This window comes from Asterias rubens, chromosome 7 (assembly GCF_902459465.1).
Source record: "Asterias rubens chromosome 7, eAstRub1.3, whole genome shotgun sequence".
In the NCBI taxonomy this organism is placed as follows: Eukaryota; Metazoa; Echinodermata; class Asteroidea; order Forcipulatida; family Asteriidae; genus Asterias; species Asterias rubens.
The window spans coordinates 3966309-3990152 of NC_047068.1; the positions used below are offsets into that span (position 1 = coordinate 3966309).

Genomic DNA, 23844 nt, shown 5'->3' on the forward strand with positions numbered 1-23844 from the left:
CAAAACATTGTAGGTTCAATGTACCTCTGAGGGTAGCCTCTGGAGGATAACACCTCGAGAGGTTTGGTAGTGCCCCATGAGGGTTATGGTTCCCCTTACAATGGTGAGGGTTACCTCAGTGTACCTCTAAGGGTACCATGTATACCTCGTGAGGATAACACCAAGATCACAGCTACATGTAAAACAAAACAATGGGGCAATGGTCAATGTCAGTGCTTGAATCATGCCTAAACCACAGGATTTGGGTGGGTAAATTGGTTTGAATATTTTGAATCATAACAATTAATCAACACAAAACAAAATATGTGACAACACAATTTAATTCACCAACAACGTTTTGGGGGAAGGGTTGTAGAGTAGATTTGGATTCAAGCAATGACATTGAAAACAAAAGACAATCTAAGGATATTTCTAGACATAAAATGTAAGGCTTCTCTAAAAGGTGCATCTAAATGGTCAGTTCGTGCACTAGTTTCTTCTTTTAACTGTACAGCATTTCTTTTACTGGTGGGTACACTGTATTAATACTAGTGCATTTTGTTTTGATGTAATCATATTGTACGAATGTATGGAAATAAATTGTTGTGTGATTGAAATGTACCAATGGACCAAGATCAACAAATAGTTATAAAATTGTCTGTGGATAATAACACTTGTTTAACATTTAAATTTCTGGGTTATTGACCCAATGCACCTGACATCTTAGGTATAGTAATCTTGGTTGCAATATTTTGGGTAGTAAATACATGTTTCTGTGTGCTATACTGTGTGGAGCACATTGGAGGGAGTGCGGGGTTTACACGCTGACCGTAATTATTCGGTAAGACTTCCAAAATGGCAAGTGGCCAGCTGGTAGCTGCGTGTGACGTCGGTGCAAGGGGTCAGTACATGAACATGTGATCTGCTCGGTTTTTCAATTGTTTTTACGATTTCCACAAAAGAGTCCTGGATACAACCTTTATTTGGTTTTTCTAATCAGAAAAAAAAAGTGCAATTTAAAAAAAAAATTTTTTAAATAATACTGATATTTCTTTAAAATATTTGTGTTAAATCCTTTAAGATTGTTGTGTCCTCCGTGGGGACGGTCATTCTTGCAACAAAATGCAGAGGAAATCCTCTGGAAGGATGTTCAAACCCCCAACACAATACTTCTGACCTTAAAATTTCCAAAGGACTTTAACAAAAACAAAATGTGCGACCACATGTTCCTGTATGTATCTTATTAGCTGAACATGCTTTGGTCATTAGGTACCAGATGGTTGTGACTGGTAGACCACATGTTTCAAGCTAGAGAAATAAAAAAAGATATCCGAGTCTCATGAGGAGTGTAAAAAAAAATGTGGTTTGATAATGAATGGGAGGTGCAGGTCTATTATATATTCGTACCATGTGACTGAAGACTAACCTGCTGTAAACCTGATTGGGCAGATCGTGTGCGGTCCCCTGTACCTTGCTGAATGTCAAATGAATATTCATGCCGACTTGATTTGCATTGTGTTGAATTATTCATGAGTTAAAATAAATATTATCTGCTTTACGTGGTGTATGCTATACTGTTTTGTTTTATACAATTTTTGTGCTGAAACAGTTCCACAGACATCGTTAAATCAGGGGAAATGTGCACAAATCGGGGGAGAAAAGAAAATCTGTTAATAAAACAAAATATTCACCATTAAAGGGACACTTGATAAAGAAACCTTTTCCCCATACCTCCAGCTCACTAACTCTGTGTCCTTTAAAATAATCCTAACTTACTTGTGCATATACTTTTCTTATCACTGCCACTTTAACACTTGGGCCCCTTTTAGTGTGAAGTTAAATATCCAGGTCTAACTTCACACAGTGCAACCTACTAAGAATTCTATACAATGCTGTTTAGTTAAACACCAAGCCAAATGGTCCTGCTTTGTATGCAAGGACGACTTATTTTCACATGAACCATCAGTGATTTTGTTTTTCATTTGCACAGTGTGCAGCACCATAAAATCTAGCCTTGATACACAGTCCCAGACAGCATATGATTTGTAGCAGCTCGCTGGGTTGCTGCGAAATATTCCTAATTAAATAGGTATGGCTTCTACAGTTCCATTAAATACAGCAGCTTGAAACCACTGTCAACAGACAGTGGGAATTGTAAGCAGAGCATAGAAAAGTCTGACACTTTTAGAATGATACAAAGCAGCAAATAAGCATCATGTTTATTAGCAAGTTCATGGATGACTTAAAAGATGTCGAATTTGAATTGGTGGGTTCCAATCCCAACCGAGAAATATGCATGTGATTTTGTTTCTTCTTCACAGAACCCGAGACAGTATGATCGTTCGTTCGGTGTAAAGGGTAAAACAGAAGCTAACATTCATAGATGACCTTTGACTGCCCCCATTAGACCTTAATAAAATGGCAACATTTGTCTTTACTACAAAGCAAAAATAACATAATTAATGCAAACTCAGAACAGATTACATGTAACTGGTTTACACATTATAGTTTCCATTGGTCGTGTGGTTTTTGCTATAACAGTTTATGGTTGTTTGATTTACTTTGAAACAGGTAGTTTGGTATGCTCTTTGCAAGTTGCTTGTATGTATATTTGACAAATAAGTTAACAGTTCGTTTGATTTCTTTAACTTTTTTTTCCTTAGGGTAGAGGTGCAATGAGGACAATATAAAATCAAATCCATGTTGATATCTGCTTAACAAATTCTTCAGTATCTTTTTCTAGAGAAGGAGAATTTTGAATGAAATGCTGGGTCAATGTGTTGAAGATGTGCCGCACAGCAGGACAGCCCCCATCATCAGCATTGATGCAACAAATTCCATTTGACCAGTCTGTCCGTTGTAAAAGTGTTATCTCCAGCTTTAACTACCACTGTCCCACCCTTCCTAGGTATGATCGTTAGTCAGGTCTGCTTTACTGCTACACAGCATTATTACTCTACATCAAAGGGTCATTGGGTACCAGATCATACGCAGAAAACAGTTATCGTGTTAGAAATGCAAGGGGTCGAAGGTCAGGCTGGCAGACACAGCACGCTTCGTGTTATCGGTTAGTTTGAGTAGTAGTGTTATCAAGAACGATGGGAGGGAGGAAGCACACAAACTCTATCAATAACATGTCTCCTAATGTTCAAACCGTTCAAGAAATCATAATTTCAGTTCAAGAAATCATAATTTCGGTTGATGCAGGAAAAAATAAAGTGCTATAAAAAGTTAATAATAATAAAAAACCAGTCACACACGACAAGTCACACAGCGAGCAGTCAACTGACTGCTCGCTTATTATTATATAAAAAATTGTTATTACATTTTTTTTCAAACACAAACCAAACAAGTCTAATTTCCACACGTTATTTCTTGTGAAACAATAACAAATTCAGGGCTCCTGAACGAGGCAATACTCACTTTGGCTAGGTCCTTTTTCATAGGGACAGGCTTTTTTTCAGAAGGGTTGGTTTAAAAAAGATATATATATAAAAAAAAATATTTTAAATCACTTTATAATGGGGTAAAAAGGGAAAAATAGAATTGCTTTGAAGAACATTTTATCTGTTAATACTCTACAACAGACAACAAGTAAGTGTTTTGTATGTTAAAAAGCAAGAAAAGTTAGCGGAAATTTATTCAGGGAAAAAGAATCCCATAATTAATTCATTTTCAACACATTGTCAGATACATGAAGATTTAATAGACAGAGTTCAGCATTCTCCGGTAACAAGTGTCCACTGACTATGCCAGTTAAAACATGCTAAAACAGTCAGAATTTACTCCAAGTGGTCCGGCTGGCCAGTTCGGTGATGAAAAACATCTCCATTTCATTTGAAAATATTGACCAGAAACAAATCTGCCCGGCAAGTGAAATGACAATCTTACTGGTCCAGACGGCCAGTCACTAAAAAGTTATGAGCAAAACCATAGAGTTTATCTTGTATTTGTACGAATGACAGACAAAGTTGTTTCGCAGCTCAAACCTGGAATTTCATCTTTGAAAGGGCAAAGCCATACAAATTTTTCAAAGGGAATTTCCATTGGATAATCTTAAAGTCAATGGGAAACTTTTTAAGGGGCACCAAGACAAAGACCAGGGGCATTGGAAACCATGGTCTCCGTGGCCTGCATGTAATTCAAGGCTTGGCAGGTGTTAACTCAGATGAACAAAAATGTTGACAACTTTTCTGGTATTAAGTTGACTGTAATCAATGTAAGGTTGTACTTGTTTATTCCCCATGGTTTCCCAAAGGAAGCGGAAGGTGGGCCCAACACTCTTCCTTCCTGTCTATATATGGCGTGTTTGTGACACAAAAAAGAACCCACAGTGGTTCATTCATTAATAATCATAAAGATTTCCTGTATTTATTTACAGTATTGGGTTAAATACTCTGCAGGAAATACTCTTTAGGAGTTAATGTACCTTTTGTTCTATTTAGCTGTGTATCTTTCAGGCATGTAGTTACAAGCAGGGCATTGAGGTCATGACCTCTGTTGCCTCTGGTCTTGGCCTTGGTGCCCCTTCAAAAGTCTCCAATTGACTTTAAGATTATCCAATTAAAGTGCCCCTCTTCAAAGTGAAAATGGCCTTGCCCTTACAAATATGGAATTCCAGGCATGGTTTTGTGTAATTAAGAAAGCCTAACGATAATTGAAAGCATTTACTTCCAACAAGCTTACATGTTAGACATACTTTCTTGGATAGTTAAAAAGCAGAAAAAGTCTTTAAAAAGCTTTCATTGAAACTTCTAAAGAATGCCCACACTTGGGATGAAAGCTACTAAAGGCCAGCAGTTGAAGTAATGAATGAATGAAGCGCTAAACACTCTTCAGTTTCATATATCATGTATACTAAGTGTTAGCTTTTGAAAACAGCTAAGCAGGCTCTGCATTTTGCGGAACTGATAAAACCTTAAGGAAACCGACCTAAGGGATGGTAAACCCATTGTATCTCAATAAGTTCCAATAATAGCAATGTCACTCCCACCTACATAGTTGCTTCAGAAAAAAAACCAAAAGACTCTGCACTCAAAATTGCACTAATTCACTGTAAACCATCACAAGTATACTCTACACACAAAACAAGGTTTTGAGTTCACTCTTTAAAGCTGTAAAAAAGCAGTGTCAATGCCTTTAAAGGCACAATATTCTACCTCATGTAAACACAGCACGATTTTGTTCAAGCACGTCTCGTTTTCAAAGCCTACCTGTATTTGCGCTGCGGTGGCACCCTTGCCTCCCTTGCTTGCTGCTATGTGGGCAAGGTACTGGATGACTTTCTTGGTGTTCTCTGTTTTGCCGGCACCAGATTCTCCACTATAGAATAAAATACGAGGGGCAGGAGAAGAGACAGATGGATAGAGAGAGAGAGAAAGAAAATAAAAAGTAAATAAGTAAATACAGAATCTGTGGGTGTCACTACCGACCCCCAAAAAAAGAACCTGAAACTAGAAGCTAAACCCCGTTTTCACACGACGGCAATTTAGCAAGGACCCCTTGTTTAATTTTAGCATGGTTGAGAGAAATTGCACCATGTGTGAAAGGACAACAATGTTTAATACTGTTCATAAAGGATGGCAAAGTTGTGGTTTCACTAGGGACCTCAGACAATCTAAATATTGTTGCCCTATTACACAAAGTGCAATTTGTAAAATTTCGCAACCATGCTCAAATTAAGCAAGGGACCCCATGTGTATTGCTGCCATGTGAAAAAGGCTCAAGTGTTTTGAGGTATGTGTCACAATGATGGTATTTCTTCCTTTTTTTGTAACAAGTTACATGTTGGAACCTTTGTTAATCAATATTTGCTGCTTTAGCAGCTCTATGAATTCGGGCCCAGGTCTGCAGGTACCTCTTCAAAAGATTTCCACAGACTTCAAGATTTTCCAATGGAAGTGCCCTTAGCAAAATAAAGTGCCCTTAGCAAAAATAAAGTGCCCTTAGCAAAATAAAATGCCCTTAGCAAAATAAAATGCCCTTCGCAAAATAAAGTGCCCTTAGCAAAAATAAAGTGCCCTTAGCAAAATAAAGTGCCCTTAGCAAAATAAAATGCCCTTCGCAAAATAAAGTGCCCTTAGCAAAATAAAGTGCCCTTAGCAAAATAAAGTGCCTTTGGCAAAATAAAGTGCCCTTGGCAAAATAAAGTGCCCTTAGCAAAATAAAGTGCCCTTAGCAAAATGAATTGGCCTTGCCACCTCAAAAAAGAAATTCCAGGCCAGACATATTGTGGCCTTTGTAAGGCTAAAGGGTTAATACAAACTGTCTAGTACAGTAAAACTGCATAAGTATGCAATTTATGATCAAACTGAGGAACATCTGTCTGTAAATATACCTAATTTATGTCAAGCGATGGGATACCGTTGAGTAACAATGTACTTTATATAAATGAGCAGACTATAGTACCATCTGAAACTAGACCTTAGCTATATACCTCATGCAAGGCCTTGGAACATTTCAAAAACATCGAGGGACTCTTAAAAATAACAAGACTGTCAACAGAAAGGGTCACCCATTTCAAATATAAGCTTCACTTTAAACTATTGTGTCGCACACAACACACAAATTTGTAAACCAAAAATCGAAATTCTTTGAACATCTGACTAACAACTTGTAGTAAATTGAATCGACCCCCTTCACCCTCAATTCTATGTAAGCTGCACAAAGGTGTTTTATATATTTTGTATGTGTACTGTAGGCGTACATTGTCATGTTGCGTGGAATTTCATGGTTTCAATGGAAAATGAACTCAACAAAGAAAATACATGTAATTGTGAGCAACCAACTGCATAATACATAAAGTTAATTATTATTATAGTATTGTATTGGTTCGTAAACAGTGGGTTATAACCAATAACTATCTACGTGTTGTGTTATCTTTTTATACAACAGTAGCAGATTTCACAAAACTTTAGGCAGCTGTGTAAGTAAATTTGATAAAGAATTCTTAAGCTGTTTAGCCGAAATTGCCGCTAAACGAAAAAATGAATGGTGTACCAGTCACGACAGTGTAAACTGGGTGGAATTTCAGCTGGTAACATGTTTCTACTTACTATTAGCAAGATTTGTCTGTACTTGGCAAGTTTTTGTGCATACAGGATTAATGACATTTGGCCCAGGCCAGAAACTGGTCAGATGAGGGAAATATCACTTTCTGATGACTTCATAGGATTTGAAACTTGTTTTGGTTGAAGTACAGTATTGTAGTATAACTGAGAGAGGTTTGCGGTAACATCATAATCATATCTCTTTTGTTCTGAAAAGAACCAGTGGTTAACAACTCAACGTTTCGATCAGTATTGACTTCATAATGGTCTCATACAATGACCAGTGGCATGCAGGCTTAGACATGTAAGAAATACTATGGGGCCAGAGTGTACAATCTTATAGCTCTACCCTAAGAGTCACTCAGGTTCAGTGAATGTTTTGACAAGGCTTGAAGTGTAGGTTACTGTCGGTCATTACCAAGGGTTACCATTAAACACAAGCTACACTGGCCTTGTCATGGCTGCAGTGTAATTGACGGTGACTGGGGGAGATGAAAATGCCCTTCAAGCCAGAGGGTGTTGTTCCACATTGACTCCATCTCCGTTCAGGATGTGACAACTCATCGGGGCAACAACAAACACTTAGCACAAATCTTGAAATAAACCCCGACTTTCTTTTCTCATATTTAAGAAATCGGAGAAAGAGAATCCCACCTAGTAAAGCATATCGACACATGAAAGTTTTAATCATCAAATTTAAGACTTTTTTTAAAGACCCTTTGAATGCTACGCTCAACAAAACCTTAAGACCAAGAATAAGTGAACAAAGCAGGGTCAAAACGGTTTGACAGCTCACACTTCCTGGTTTTTTTTTTCTTCACACACAGCGTTTTTTACCCTTACACCGGAGTGTATTAGAAAGGTTAAGGGTAAACACCAGATAAAAATATAAAACCCTTTTAAGGATAGTGTGCTCCTTAAAGTTTAGACTGAACTTTATGGCAGAGTTTCTAAGGAAAGATTTGAAAATCTGCATGGTGGTTACAGGGTAGCATCAATAGTTGAGAGAAGAACCAGAGAAGATTGCATGTACAACTTATTGATCAACCTCTTCAAATCTGTTTTCAAAAAAAAGAGGAGTGGTGCGTTTTAAGAGCAGAGACCTTCAAGTGTGAAGCTTACACAAGTGGGAGTGGCTGCACACTTGTTGAGCAAGCCTGTTGTTAAAGAGCCGACACTGAGCAATCCGAGAGTCACCTGATTTGACAGCCCAAACCTCAGGTTCGCCATTATTGTCCAGGACAAAAAAACCCACCACCAAGGACATTACTTTCTCTCTATTCAGGAACCCCTGCTCTGAGTGGGTTTTTTATGTCAGCTGACCCCATAACAGCAAACTCATTGTGACCCTACTACAGGGGCAAACATTGGTTTATTTTGCAGAAGGCAATCAGGGACACTTGTTGCAGGATATATACCCTGTACAATGTACTCAGCAGTACCTACTTCCACGGTGCATAGTTAGCATTCTTTAGAAGTAATCGCTTAAGGGCTCCTGGCTCTATTATTATGAGGATTTAACTGTCAGAGTAGATCCCATCATCTTTGTCTTGATGTAGGGTCAGATTCCACCCATCAAGTAAAAGTCATGCTCAGCGTTCTTAATCCCCGGGCAGGCTTTTATCTCCCTCTTAATGCACTCAATGTAAAGGATCAGTTGAGCGATTAATAACCTACCCATCATTATTGCAAGCACAATTAAAATCTCGGGATAACATCAACAAATTCCCATCAAGTACTAAACTACTTTCTCAATGCTGTCTGTCATTCAAGGTTCTCGGATTTACCCTCTGTAGACCCCTTGCACAACGCACAGCACACTACCATTGTGCATGTGCATATTATGTCTGCCATTTTGGGAGTCAAAATGAACACAAAGTAACTGACTCCAAAATGGTGGAAATGGTAGTCACGCATTATGGGGAGGTGAGTTCACAAAGGCGGTCCAGTCACCAAGAGGGTATAGCGAGTCTGTCGTAATGTCAGCAGAGAGCCAGACCACCTTCACAAACCAGTTAGAGTCAAAATGGTATGCGCACTGTGGAGATGTGCATTCTGCATTGTGGAGAGGTGCATCCTGCATTGTGGGGAGGTGCGTTCCAAGTTGTGAGGGGTGTGTTCCGTGTTGTGCAAAGCGTCAGTTCACAAAAGTGGTTCAGTCACCAAGGGGGTAGTGAGTCTGTAATATTGTCAGAGAGCAGGACCACCTTCACAAACCAATAAGAGTCAAAATGGTACAATGTAGACACGCATTGTGCAGAGGTGTGATCCGCTTGTGCAAGGACTCGGTACACCAAAGCAGTTCGGACACCCTCAGGGATATAGCAAGCCTGTCAATATTGTCAGAGAGCCAGACCACCTTCACAAACCAATAAGAGCCGAGGGACATGGTATGAGGGAAAAAATTGTGACAGATTGCTTGAATTCTTCGCACATGTGAACTTCTTGTGTTGACTTCAAAAGAAGATCCAGTTGAGAAGAAAATAAAGTCAGGCACACGTACCGGAATATGCATCAAAACTACAATGCAAACATAGGCTGTCACTCGATCAGGGGAGGGGGTGGGGGGGGGTGAGTTTTGGAGTTTCAGTTGGCATGCCTTCTCATGAGACTGAGAGTATAGGACAATCATGGCAGACAAACAGATGCAAGCATGTATAAACTCTTTTGGGAGAAGTGTTGGTCTTGACGAATATTCTGCTCATGTTCAGGAAGCTGGTCTTCCACTCGTCTTCAGGAAGACAAGCAGAGTATACTCAACGAAACGTCAAGACCACACCGCTTCTTTTTGGGAACCAACTCTTCTCCTACAAAAATTGTAAACATGGTTGTACCTCCAAGTCAACTTCTTAAGCTTTTCCTGTGATTCACACAATGCAAAGCTTCAAACTTCACTTTAACAATGCAGACATTGTTTGTGTAATGCATAACCTGGAAAATGTTGTTGAATTCCCACAGAAATGTTTCTTGTCATCTCCCATGGCGAAGCGGACACAAAGGCAACCTTCCAGAGGTGTTCCCAAGGATTTAAGGATTTTAGACTAGAGCTTCTTTCAACGAACACCTGGACTTTAATTGTTTTGTATAGATGTACCATACCTGTACACTGTACCCTTGGACAAGTGAGAAGTTTATCTTAAAGCCATTGGACACTTTCGGTGAACAGTATTGTCCAAGGCCCAAACTTTGTGTAATACAACTTATATATAAAATAACAAACCTGTGAAAATTTAGGCTCAATTGGTCATCCGAGTTGGGAGAAAATAATGGGATAACCCACCCTTGTTTCCGCACGTTTCGCCGTGTCATGACATGTGTTTAAAATAAATCTGTAATTCTCGCTATGAAGAAATGATATTGTTTTCATGTTTTCTCAAAAAGTAAAGCATTTCATGGAATAATATTTCAAGAGAAGTCTTTCACCATTACCTTCTGTAAACCCTGTAAGTTATTTGTAAATCTGTGAACTTTTAATTTTTGTTCTGTTCCGAAAGTGTGCAATGGCTTTAACTTAAATGAAGCGCAATGTTCAAATGTATAATGTACATAACTCTTCTGGTGAAAAAGGGTAACTCAGGGCCCACTTTCCAGTGCACAGAAATCTTCATCAGTATGCATTAGACAATCAAAAGATTTCACAGCACTAATGTGCACTCACTCTCTACATTGTTGAGTAACTTATCTAATAACAGTACAAGGTACTGTTTCTTTCACAGAGGCACAATCAGTAACTAAGAGGAAAACGTCTGTGCAAATGTTTTTTATTTTAATTGGCCGCTGGTCCTGAACAACTTGGACCTACATTTCTGTCATGTGTACATCATGTCTTTGAAACAAAGAGGCCAGGTGTTTTGATTCTTAGGCTTTTGATTTGCTCATATTTGGTGTTTTAATTCTGATGTGTTTTAATTTTTGCTCATATAGGTGTTTCTGGTTTTGCTCATGAAGTATTTTGTCTTTCAAGTGTTTTGTTAAATGTGCCTGTATAAAGTGCATTGAAGCATGTTAAACTTTTTCTGTACTTCGTCGATACTCAAGAAATGTCTGGCAAAATGAACGTAAAATCATCAGTTGTTGACAATTCTACCCAGTACGTCTTTATACAATGACACCTTGCACTTGTGTCAAAAAACCCAAGGTCTTCCACATGGGGACTCAACTTGTAAAACAAACTGACTCATTTTACCGGTCCCACTTTGATTGCTTAGACGGTTAGAAACTAGACGATGATTCATTAATACTCACGTGCACAAAATAGATTGGTCTTCACGATCTGTACAGAGGAGAGAGCAGAGGGTAAATAGAAAATTATTATAAATCAATCAATTTCTGCAGACAATACTATATCATTAACTAATTTTTTAACTTTGCATGGTGGAAGTAAATGTATTTGACTAAGAGAGGTTTGCAGTAACACAATGTGGGGATCTCTTTTGAGTAGTGTGAAGCCCCTTTCACACGAGAGCATTTTAGCAAGGGTCCCTTGTCAAATTCTAGCATGGTTGTATAATTTTACAAAATGTTCCTTGTGTGAAAGGACAACAATTGTTTCTGCTGTCTTGTTTCTGACCCGGTTAAATTTATGTCCGGTGAAAAGCACTTTAGTTTTGAAAAGGACCGTTTGTAAATGACTCTCTTTAACAAGTCTTAAACCGCAAACCTCTCTTAGTGGGAGGGGGCTCAATTCAGAGCTGGCAACATTAGCATCTTACCAGCAGGGGTATTTTGTACGACAATCAGGGAGGAATATGCCTGCAATTTCTTTTCACAGAACTCGGGAGAGTACTTGGTAAAGTGCTAACACACATCGGTGTATATGGGTAAAAATGTATATCTTTATCCCGATGCAAATGTATTCTTTATTCCTGATGCAAATTTAACATCTTTTAAATCAGCGAAAATTAGTTAGAATTATATTTCAACATAATAGGAGATAAGTTTCCATGACCAGGTAGATGGTCAAATTTGTTCATCAGTTCATGGAAATATTGGCCTATTTTCAGGGAACTTTCCTCAGTAGGTTCAGGGAGAATTGGCAGCTGTGTAAGTTGCGACCTTTAAAAGCTCATTAAGCACAAAAGTACTCCCTCAGTTGTAGTTAACATTAACGGTTTAATTGAAAGGGGTTAAATCAGGCCAGGGTTATTTAAAGGCAGTGGACACTATTGGTAATTGTCAAAGACTAGCCTTCACAGTTGGTGTATCTCAACATATGCATAAAATAACAAACCTGTGAAAACTTGAGCTCAATCGGTCATCGAACTTGCGAGATAATAATGAAAGAAACAAACACCCTTGTCACACGAAGTTGTGTGCGTTTAGATGGTTGATTTCGAGACCTCAAGTTCTAAATCTGAGGTCTTGAAATCAAATTCGTGGAAAATTACTTCTTTCTCGAAAACTACATTACTTCAGAGGGAGCCGTTTCTCACAATGTTTTATACCATCAACCTCTCCCCATTACTCGTCACCAAGAAAGGTTTCATGCTAATAATTATTTTGAGTAATTACCAATAGTGTCCACTGCCTTTGTTGAACAGAAGCATGGGACAACCAGTTTACCCATTCCCCCTCCTGTTTACCCTCTTGGTAAAAACAAACTTAATGTCTACACACAGTGGGTCTTAAGAGCTGGGCTGACACAGTGGGCAGAGAAAGTATTCTAGGTCACTCTTATTTAATCAAATAAAGTAAAACCTGTACAGCATAAAATCACATTAAACCAGGAGTTATCTTTAGATTAGATGCGCAGACTGCGCACATCAAATGAAGTAGAAACACCTAGACACGTTTACACTGCTTCTCACGCACAGCTGAGTGAACTCTTACTCCCCCCCCCAAAAAAAAAAAGAGACTGTTTGAGCACACATGCCATCACACTCCTATGAAATTGGGCCCAGATTGCTCTCTCATGGCCAAATATTTTGGGCTTGTCTCTTATGTGAGCTTTCAAGTTTTTGATGGGGGCCAGTGATCAACAACAGAAAGTTCTGGCATTTAGACAGCACAAATAAATGAAAAAACATGACAATGGAGACCACGGATCCTGAGTTTTTCTCTCTTGTTGGAAACTTTTTTTTAAAGTGAGATTCAAGAACAAAAGATTAACAACATAATGTAGGCCTAAAATGTATACTTGTGTATATTGTGTCACACAAATAGTGAGCTTGCAGTAAGGTAACAATATTTACATGTATTGAACATCGATTTGGTCTACTAGGTTTTTGGCATGAGTGAATCATGAGTATGCTTGCTTCATGACAAAACAAGTTGTTTGTTTTAACTTCCAGAGATAGATATGAATTCAGTACACAATTTTAGACAGTTTCAAACTCCTCATTTATCAAACAATCAACCTATCTACTGCATTAAAACAACAAAGTGGTTCTAAAACTACATTTCCCAGACATGTAGGCCTCTACTTGTAGGCACAATTAAAATAAATATCAAACAAAACAGCACTTTAAAAACAGTCCTTAGAATTTCCAGGCACAGTCGGGGTACTAGGTCTCTCAGGGAGTCTGTCAAATTTGTTCATCAGAACATGGAAAGTTTGGTTTATTTTCAGGGAACTTTCTGCAGAATCAGTGATTTCTATGCATTCCTGGAAAGTGGAAACAAGAAAACTGGAACTTTTCGTTCTGCAACGGCTTTAATTTGAGAATAGCATCCGCTATTAAAGCAGTGTTCAAAGAAGTTTGGTTACCAACCCACTAGTCATACTGTAGGCCCTATGGGATGTGTACAACAGTACATGTGCAATCAATGCTTTCCCAGTCGTCAATCCAATCATGCAATGTACTGTACATTTAGGCTAATGTACATAATCCAGCTTCTGTCTACAGCATAGCTATAGAGCCTGCATGGCATTGAAAGACCGCTAGGAACAAATGGTTCCTTCCCTCAGCCAGCCATGAAAATGTCCTTCACAAAATGTTGAATGGGCTCCGATTGCAGGTAATTTGCATACACGCAAGGCCCCCTTTTAGCAATCCAAATCTCCTTTATTGTCATCAGTCAATGTAAATGTATGCCCAATGGTATGCCACAACGACAACAGGATGTCAAAATACACACCACTGGCCACCACCACTGTGTGCAGTAGGACTTTTCCTTGGAGTGGGCGTGCCATCAAAGAGAGAAACTTTGATTTAGAGTTTTTTGTGTGTTACTTTGAATAGGCAATAAATCTAGTCAACTAATCACGTTCTCATCCCTTGCATCAGGAGTTGTTGAATTATAGAAATAATTGATCAACGGTTTGTTAATGTACAATAATTGATCAACGGTTTGTTAATGTACAAGTGTAGGGAATGCGACTGAGTAATGAGGGCCCAGTTTCATTTATTAGTTTTAAAAGCACAAAACGTAGCTAAGCATACAAATTATGCTTTCCAGTACAAAATTACCAGCCAAACAACCACACCAGTATCCTGCTCAGTTCTGCTTTGTTTCAAACAATATTTTCTACTTTTAGATCTGACTATGAAATTAGGCTCCGGTTTCAGTTTCTTCATTCAGTCTCTTTCAAATGATTGTCACATAAGTCATGAATTTTATGCAATGCAAAGATAATGTCAAGTTCAAAGCCACTTACAATGCACATTACATGATGCAGTACGCAGTGGGTGATGGGTCTTTATCTATTCTGTAATTAGAACTCACCCCCAAGGGCAGACAGGATGGCTGCATGAGGCACAAGCAAGGGGGTCTACATCTTAAAAACTGGCCAAAGTAACCATATCTTTTGTGAGGTTCACAATGCAGAATACAGTCGATTTCAACAAACTCTTCCTAACTTAGGATTAATCTTATAGAACGAGTGAAGTTCCATAAAACCAAAGACGTTAGGACGAGTGCGAAAGGATTAATCCTAGCGTTTTGTGGTGTCGGCTGCTGGAATAACATGAAGACCACGATGGAGACAGTGGCTTCTATTGCCCTGGTCTTGGCCTCGATTGGTCAGCACAATATTTCCACAGAATTTCCACTTCTTAGTACTACTGTTCTTTATATATTTTCCAATAAAAGTGCCCTTGGAAACAAAAATGGCCTCGCCCTCTCAAAAATGAAATTCCAGGCCTGAGAATATCTTTATAAAAATGTCAACAGTATGATTTTGTATACATTGGACCCAAACATATCATTAGCGTCTCTCTAGTGACTACCCTCTTTAGTGACTTTGGAACCTGTCCCATGAGCAGGTGCCAAAATCAACTTAAAAGCAGAGCTTTAAAAAAAACATACTCCAATTATCAAAACCAACCCAAGGTTGTCCACATTTAATGTAATTTTGTTGTTCAAAAGTCAAAAACACCTATTCAAATTGCCAGATTTATGAAGTGAGTAAAAAGCAAGGTCAGGAAACGATGATTATAACTTGATCAGTCTCTGATCAGACACATCCAAAATGGACCAAGGTCAATGTCCTACAAGAGGTTGCTATGACACTGGCAGTAGGAAGATGTTCCTCATACAAGGTGTAGCTACAATACATCTAGGATTTACCAATTCCCCCTTCAAAGCTACTGGGACTTCCTTTTTGTCTCCTTGATCCACAAAGCTCTTGGGCAGGGTTGGGGTGAGAGGGGTAAGCGAGAAGTCTGCTGTCAGGAATAAACATTTCTTAACAAGTTTTTAAAACTGCTATTGAACATTGGACCACGTACCAACTGCACTCCACATTGATATCGCATTGATCTCGCAATTCGAGAAAATGGTGAGATCAAGTGTAGGTGGAAATGCGGGGCCGATCAGGATCAGAACCTGCTATTTGTATACACCTCGGGAGTAGGATTAAAGCGAGATCTGATCACGACAGGACGATTAACTTCTAGTGGGAACGCAAAGGAAGATCAGACCCAGCATTTAGCCAGCAAGTTGAGGGGAAACTTCGTTTCACAAAAGGTGGATCAATGCGCGCTCATACTCGAATTGTGGATCAGGTGGGAACGCGGATTACGAATGTGATTGAACGCATATCACACAGCTACAGATTTTTGCAAGAACAAAACATTTTATTTTGGTTTGAGAGCTGGCAGCTCAGTATTATAGAAAAAACTGCTTTGCTCTTCGAAGAATGAACTTATCAATCCCAGATTTCACTTTTCAAATTTGTCTGATCTTTACCCTAGATGAGAGATGTACAGGCATTGTGAATGCCAATCAAGTCTTCTTCTTATCCAGTTGGAATCCAGGAATATCAACTGTAATTCTTATCAGGTTTTATGTCAGCGTTGACAGTTTTATTATGGCTGAGCCAAAGAATTTCTAGTGGATAATCTCGGAGTGTAAATCAAAACCGACCTGCAAAGTACAGTATACTGCAACATTGCACATGTACATTGTACTCCTACATTATACATGATGAGGACAGTACTGTTGTGTGTTGCAAGTTATCAGTGTGACTATGATTAATAATAAAGTTTTAAAGCAACAAAGAGTGGGCCCCTACAAGTTTATGTGTTAGAAACTGAACGACTGTACACATGCACAATACATTCTGATTTGTTTATCATAACAAACCGGCACTTAAGACTAAATGTATTAACGCTTTTGGCATCAGGTTTACTGGCCTGAGTGCTAAATACAGCATTTATCATGCCTGCTATTACATTATGACCATGGAGCTCGGCCATGTCTTCTGTTGCTCATTGGTCTTGGTGCCCAATTTAAAAAAATTCCCTTTGACCTTAAAATTGTCTTCACTAGTGTCCCTTGGAAAATGAAAATGGGCTTGCCCTCTCAAAGATGAAATTGCAGGCCAGCATTCATCAAGTAAACATTCAGTATCTGAATCTCATTCAAACTTGGTTTAAACTTATGGAACCTTTTTATGCTGTTCAACATTTAAAACGAAAAATGGCAGCATGAAGAAAAAAGATCTCTCTCTGCTTCCAGGGCCCAATTTCAATTTCATAGAACTGCTTGAGAGCAAAAAGTAGCTAAGCATAACAAAATAACGCTTACCAGAATAAGGTTACCAGCCAAACTACCATATCAAAAATACAACTGGTATTCTGCTTAGCAGGAAACTTTTAGCAATATTTTCTGCTTATACCAGCTCTATGAGATTGGGCCATGTATGGCCTGTACATGACCCATGGAAAAGGAATGAAACTGTTCAGTACATTCGCCTTGTTCCACAACAGACAATGCTTAATGAACGGTGAAACCAATAAACAAGGACCAGTGACATCCAAACGATTCTTGCGCTAAACCTGATTTGAGATTATGCGTTGGACTATAAAATGATCCGTCGGAACTAACCGCAGACAATTATGCATCCGTAATCCTGTTCCACATGCGGACCAAATTACATTTGTGTTTAGCGGGAAGTGAAGTGCCTCCGTTTAATACGATTAAGAATTCATGTTCTTGTGGGAAGAAGGGGGGCTCCCGAAAATAATTGAAGTCCAAAGAGAAATCAAATTACGACCATAAACAAACTTTAACCATGTATTTAAGCTCATCGATCTTAGTAAGCTTAAGACATTGTACTTTGAATATGTTAGTTTAACCTGAGCTACATTCACGAACACGTACAATGTACATAAATGAACTGTAATTATCAGTGAGGACTGCGATTGACGTTTACTTTTTTAAAGAGCAAAGGGCTCAAAGGACTTTCTGCAAAGTGTGCTAACCCAAGAAATGATCAAAATGACCATGAACGTTAAAATAAAGATTGTTCAAGACAGCTTTAAGGTGGTTGTTGTTGGATTTGTTTATTTTGTGGGGGTTTTTCTTCCTCAAATGTTTACCCTTGGTCTCATCCATATGGCATGTTGAAATTTTCTATACCATGCCTCGCATTTGACATTTTTGGCAGACAGACGGGCCTTGACATAATAATGTACAGACACAAAATATTTCCATGCTAAGCCCTTGAATGTAATGTACATAGTAGGCCCACACAAGAGCCATCAGCTTGGTGTTCCAAGAAAAAATATATACAACCAGACTGAACTTCTAGTGACCTTGCCCTGCAATGAATAAATTGCCAGGGCAGCATGCCCCTCGTTTGGTTTGATGCCAGGTCTGGAGTTTCATTTCTGAGAGGGCCAGGCCTTTTTCATTTTGCAAATATTTCACTCGCAAAATACAGGAAACTTTTTGACGGGCACCAAGACCAAGACCAAGACCAGGGCAACAGCAGCAATGGCCTCCATGCAATTTCAGGCCTGTGATGCCCCATGAAATTGCAAAGACAAAATACAAATTTGTCCTGTAGCAACAAAACTATTTCATGCCCATTCAAGAGCAAAGTTCAAGGATTCACCAAGTTATAAGGCTACACCCCAAGTTATATTGAACCCGAAATTCCTCAAGAGCGACCTGATACACCGAAATGGTGCAGAAACCGGCCCTCCTACTGTTATCAAACCACAGGTCAACGGACAAAACAGAAATCCGAGTCAACAATATAATATCAGGACTGACCACTAACGATAAGAGTATTCAGGAATTCCTGTGTTATGAAATTCCTTCCTTGATTATAAGGCAGTGAAATTGTGGACACTGAGACTTCAAGACTCCAAGACAAGGTACAGGCCTAGGAACATACATAAATTGAATACTTACAAGTTTCAATCTGGAAACTGATTATACAAATACAAACACCAGTGCCAATCCTCCAGAAAAACATATCTGTGCATGATTGATTGAAATACTGTTCAAGTCAAGATAATTAAACTGCAAAATCAATAAAGAGCATTTGAATACGCCTAAAAACACAAACTTATCCACTGCCACAATTAAAATAAGCCAAGATCCCCGGCTGATATTACACAAAATTCCTGGCAAAACATAAACCTTTATTCATTGTTTCACCAAACCATGAATTCATTGAACACTCAGTTCTCACAGGTTGGATTCATTGTGTATTTATTGGAAACTAGAGGGCGGGAATTAATATAATCTCCTAAAAACCCATGATTTTTCACACCTTGCACAGTGCCATATAGACCAGTTTGGATAGCACAGTTCAATAGCTGTAATAACTGCATTGCGGGAAATGCAAACAATTTTGTACACAAGATTTTTATATTATATTTTTTACCCTTGCACCTACTGTATGATAAGCATTGTATACTCGGTGCTTTCCGAGTCCAGCAGAAACCTCCCGCCCCCCTCCCCCCACAAAAAAACACACACAAACAAACAAACAAACAAACAACAACATCAACAATATTCACAGGCTATTGTGGGATTTGAACCCACACCCCTGCATTCTAGAGCAGATGCCTTTACCACTTGACCACCACGCATGCCCAGTGAGAGGCCAGTTTGAATCCAGTACAATTACATGTAGCAGTGGGTACCTACCACCAAAACCATTTACATGAAGTTCAATAAATAATTCTATCAAGCCCTATGTCTCCCTATTTTGCTAATATTTTTGCTTGGGCGTGCCAGTCATAAGCCATACAACCGCTTACTACCATGCAGCCAGGGTGTGATCCCTGTAAAGGGGATTGTGAGTACATGATATACTGACGTGACTGACTGACACCATCCTTAATCTTGAGTACCATCTGTGGTTTGTGTAGAAACTATCCACTTCCTTCCTTTCGGAACTATCCACATTATGTTATACACAAAATGGTAAAACCTAATGGATGTTGAGTTTATCGACGTACTATAGTTTCAAAGTATAAACTGCAGGTCTGACAGTGACAGCCACTTGTACTAATTTAAAAGTTGTGCTGAATATGTCCAGGTGCAGGATTTGAAGCAACCATCTGAAACTTCATTTTATCTCAATTCTGGTATATTTCTAACTTGCCTTTCAAGAAGTTTATTTGTTTCACTTCAAATCATCTGGTACTAAGCACCACATGTGTGTAGTGGAATTAACCTTAGTGCTTTAATTAATATTTTCAAAAGTTTTTAAATAATTACAGACCATCTTTATAATACCAAGTCTAATAATGTGAAAACAAAATTATGCTACCAGAATACGATTACAAGCCAAAATGCTATTTCTCATGTACAATCTATGACTGGTATCCTGCAAATTTTTGCTCAGCAGAACATTTTTAAGCAATATTTTGTTCATAGCAGCTTTATGAAATTAGGCCCTGGTTGAATTCCGGATTGCTCTTATCAGGCTTAAACGTGACAGTTGGGACACTTCTTTAATTTTGAAACTGGTCAGTTGATACTGTTATTCAACAGAAGACCTAGCATGCTCTAAACCACAGAAGACAGGATGATCGTCACGTCACTCCTGTGTTTTTCCCCATGCCCAGATATTCTTGTGTGAGTCTTGAATACCACTGTGCGGTGGGTATCCAGCTCACACGCTGGGTCGGATTCTAATAAGGTCATCCAGGCCATCCATTCCGCATCATAGCAAAAGTCTGATCAACTCGGCGGGAGGCTATGAGAAAACAGCTTGTGCTTTCTGGGAGGAACAGTTTGAGGAAATCCTCTGATGGAAACACTGCAATGTAGCAGTGAAGATGTTTGGCAAAGAGTTCGCTGCGAGATACTTTTTACATTTCTTTCATTGCAATCACGCAGCCACTCACACGAGACTGGCTTTTGCTACCACAGAGTCAAGCCAGGTGGACAGGTTGGTTTCGTGAAGATGGAAAAAAATTAATATGTTTGCAATTACCACACCTGCACTTTATTACCCTTAAAGGGAAGGTGTCTCTGTCTTCTTGGTGTAGGTTACACCATCAATCAAATCCACTCAAGACACAATTGAAAGTAACTAAAAGATCATAATATGGCTGCCATTAAATGCTGCTTTCTATGAATAATGTTTATACCTTATAAGTGAACTTGTTAGTTTAATGAAGTTACCTTTTTAGAGTAGAATTAAGAACCTCCGAATGAACATTAAATGCCAGCATAGTGCCAACAAGATTAGTTATTTTCCGATTGCCTTTTTTCCCCTGTCCTTCCCGTTAAAAAAAAATTGAAAACATCCAGATATATAATGATAAAACACACACCTTACTATGGTTATGAAATGTCTTGGAAACCAGGGGTGAGGGTCATTACCAACAAAAAAAGTCTGAAACTTGGATACAAATTCTAAGGTATGTTGAAATAATGGCATTTTCACCTTTTGGTAACCCCTTGAGGTATAGATTCCAAGAAGCTCTTTATGTCTGCAGCACTGCAGAAAGTAGACCAAAGAGCAGGATTTCTTTAATATGTGGAAAAATAACGTCACATTTTCTTCACCTGGCCAACACAAAAAGTCTGAATTCAGATAAAAGTCTGAAAAAAGTCATCCCTGAGCAACCTTAGAGCACAGAGCTTAAATGCTTAAGTGTAAGTCTCTGATGAAGTTCCGGTCACAGAAGAAAAGGGGTAGGGGCAACTAAAACCATTCCTAGCATTATTTAAGAGGTACAAAGCCTTGAACTTTGAATCTCCAATAACACTCTTGATAAACACTGGATAAACACAGCCCACACACAACCCACTTGGTGTTTATAAACACCAGCCTTTCATGTAATGTATCAGCTTGTCCTCGGCCCTGACCTCAGGAAATCCAAGACACTTATTTTTCTCAACTTGCTCTCAGGGAGTTTCTGAAATGAAAACTCTCTCTCAGTCTGGTTAGGGGTGAGAGTAACTTCTGAATCTTACTGACCTAGTTGGTCAAGGAGTTACTTGAACAGGCCTGCAATTACACAGCGGTCACAGTGGCCATGCCCTCCGTTGCCCTGGTCTTGGCCTTGGAGCCCCTTCCAAACTACCAAAAGACTTTCTCAAGGAAGTGCCCATTACAAAATGAAAATGGTCTTGCCCTCTCCAAGAGGAAATTCCAGGCCTGGAATGTTTGACTGAACATGTTACATTTCTGTTCTATAGTCTCGATTCATGAGGACTCAAATATATAAGTTAACATGTAGCACACCATTCGTTTTTGGAACAGTACATTTCTTGCAATAATTTAGTTCTCAGTATTGAGTCAAACAAAATAACTTTTTTTGTTTGCAAACAACAACAAATTGGCATGGCACTTCACATCCATTTTCCAAGAAAGTACTAACTTATGTGCGCATTACAAGTCTTATTATTATTATTATTATTATTATTATTATTATTATTATTATTATTAACTGTATTCCTAGCACACTTATCAGTTGTCAATAAAATAATGCATGTACAGTGTATGAGATCATCTACAACGCCCACCCCCAACCCCCATTCATGTTACTAGAAATTGCTTCCTTGTATCGCACAATGCAAGTATTCAGAAAAACTTTGATGGGCAAGTGTTTGTTAAAAGTCAGTCGCTGTTTTGTGCGTGTTTTTTTTTAACCCTTCTGCATTTGAATGGAGTTCTCATACTAGTGATGTTTCCATCAGTGTATTTCACAATGGGAATCAGCACACAATGGTGACTTTAATAATAACTGTATAAACTGAAACTGTTTATCCTTGGGCACAGTGTTTTGGCATTGAAACTCCCAAACCAAGTACAACAATCCTTCCTTTTTTGGTCTGCTTTTCCTCATTAAAACTGGTTTGTGTGTGACAGGAATGTATTTGGGCATAACTTCCTCACAGGCAGAGTTATGGAACCACACACTACCACCCAAGGTTGACAAGTAAACACCCAATACTTTCTGTGGAGTTGCACCTTTGCTGGTTTTGGGACAGATTTAGGTCCTAGACTTGGTGGTACGATATCTAATCCAAATGTCAATTAATTATTGATAAATGTAGTCATTAGAGTTCAAGCTATGTACTATGTATTCCAATACTTGTTTGGGTTCATGTACATGACATCATGTACATTCACATACACCTGTACAATGTCCAGGGCTATATTTCACAAAGCTGTTTTAGCATAGAAAAAATGCTTAGCACAGAAAAACATTGCTTAGTAGAGAAGCAGGTTACCAGCCCAAGTGCCAAGTAACTACTTTTTTTCGCTTCCAACACCATTCTCTGCTGAACAGTTTGTAATGAAATTGGGTCCCGATACTCTGTAAAAGTAGACGTAACTCAAAACTGAATTCCTCTAGCACTCAGCAACGTTTCAAAATCCACAGTAGACATAACCTAAATACATAATGAGATGAACACGCTATGTAACGCCTTTGTTATTTTCAATGTCACAGTGCAGTACCAGCACATATGGTGAGCAAACTCCAGCAACTGAAACCAATAAACACACTTCATTTTTGTGCATACAGACTCGTGAAACCTGTGTGTGAAGTTTGTTTTTCCCCCTTGTATCTCTGCCACACCTCTCTGTAAGTGCCACGCTTGTTTGTGAGTGGGCTAGCTTCTGGAAGTGGTATGGAATAGCATTTTTTTTTTTTCCAAGTTCCTTCTATGTAAAGGCCTTTTCCAAACCTCGGGATGTGGCTTCGGCTTCCGCCTGGGCTCTGTCATCAATTTCAGAACAGTGTACATTTTAAATGGTGGTTCTACATCAAATGGAGTGTGGAGTCACAGCCGGAGCCAGAGCTGCAGGCTAAGCTGAAGTTTGAAAAAGGCCCCAAAGTATACAAAAACTACATGGTGTGAGTGTACACAAGTGTACCTTCATTGTACTGTAACAGCAAAAAGCAGCAGGACACCAGTCACAGAAGGTATTTGTGTCAAATGGTAGTTGGGTTGGGTAACCTCAATCTGGCGAGCCTAATATTTTTGTGCTTAGCTAGTTTTGTGCATATAAGCAGGTTTACGAAATGAGGCTGTGGTGTGGTGGGCACTTACAGTATTGGACACCGGTGACAGCCAGTTTGCCTTTAACAAAGGTCTGATAACTAAACTAATACTGTCTATGTTGAGGTTACAAATGTTACACTTCAGTTTTGTTAATCAAATGTTG

The 23844-nt window shown here is 38.9% G+C and overlaps 1 protein-coding gene across 4 annotated transcripts in view; it reads right to left on the reverse strand.

Annotated features, from left to right (window-relative positions):
* Positions 1–23844, reverse strand: part of LOC117292299 (myosin-10-like) — a 76295-nt gene that overhangs the window by 41487 nt on the left and 10964 nt on the right. For 2 of the 4 annotated variants that reach the window (XM_033774306.1, XM_033774307.1), the window contains exons 4-6: positions 11274–11301; positions 5193–5301; positions 3403–3432 (exon numbers count right to left, since the gene is read on the reverse strand). In XM_033774306.1, the coding sequence (XP_033630197.1) occupies positions 3403–3432; positions 5193–5301; positions 11274–11301 (167 nt within the window). The remainder of the gene's footprint in view (positions 1–3402; positions 3433–5192; positions 5302–11273; positions 11302–23844) is intronic. The other 2 variants (XM_033774309.1, XM_033774308.1) reach the window with 1 other exon arrangement.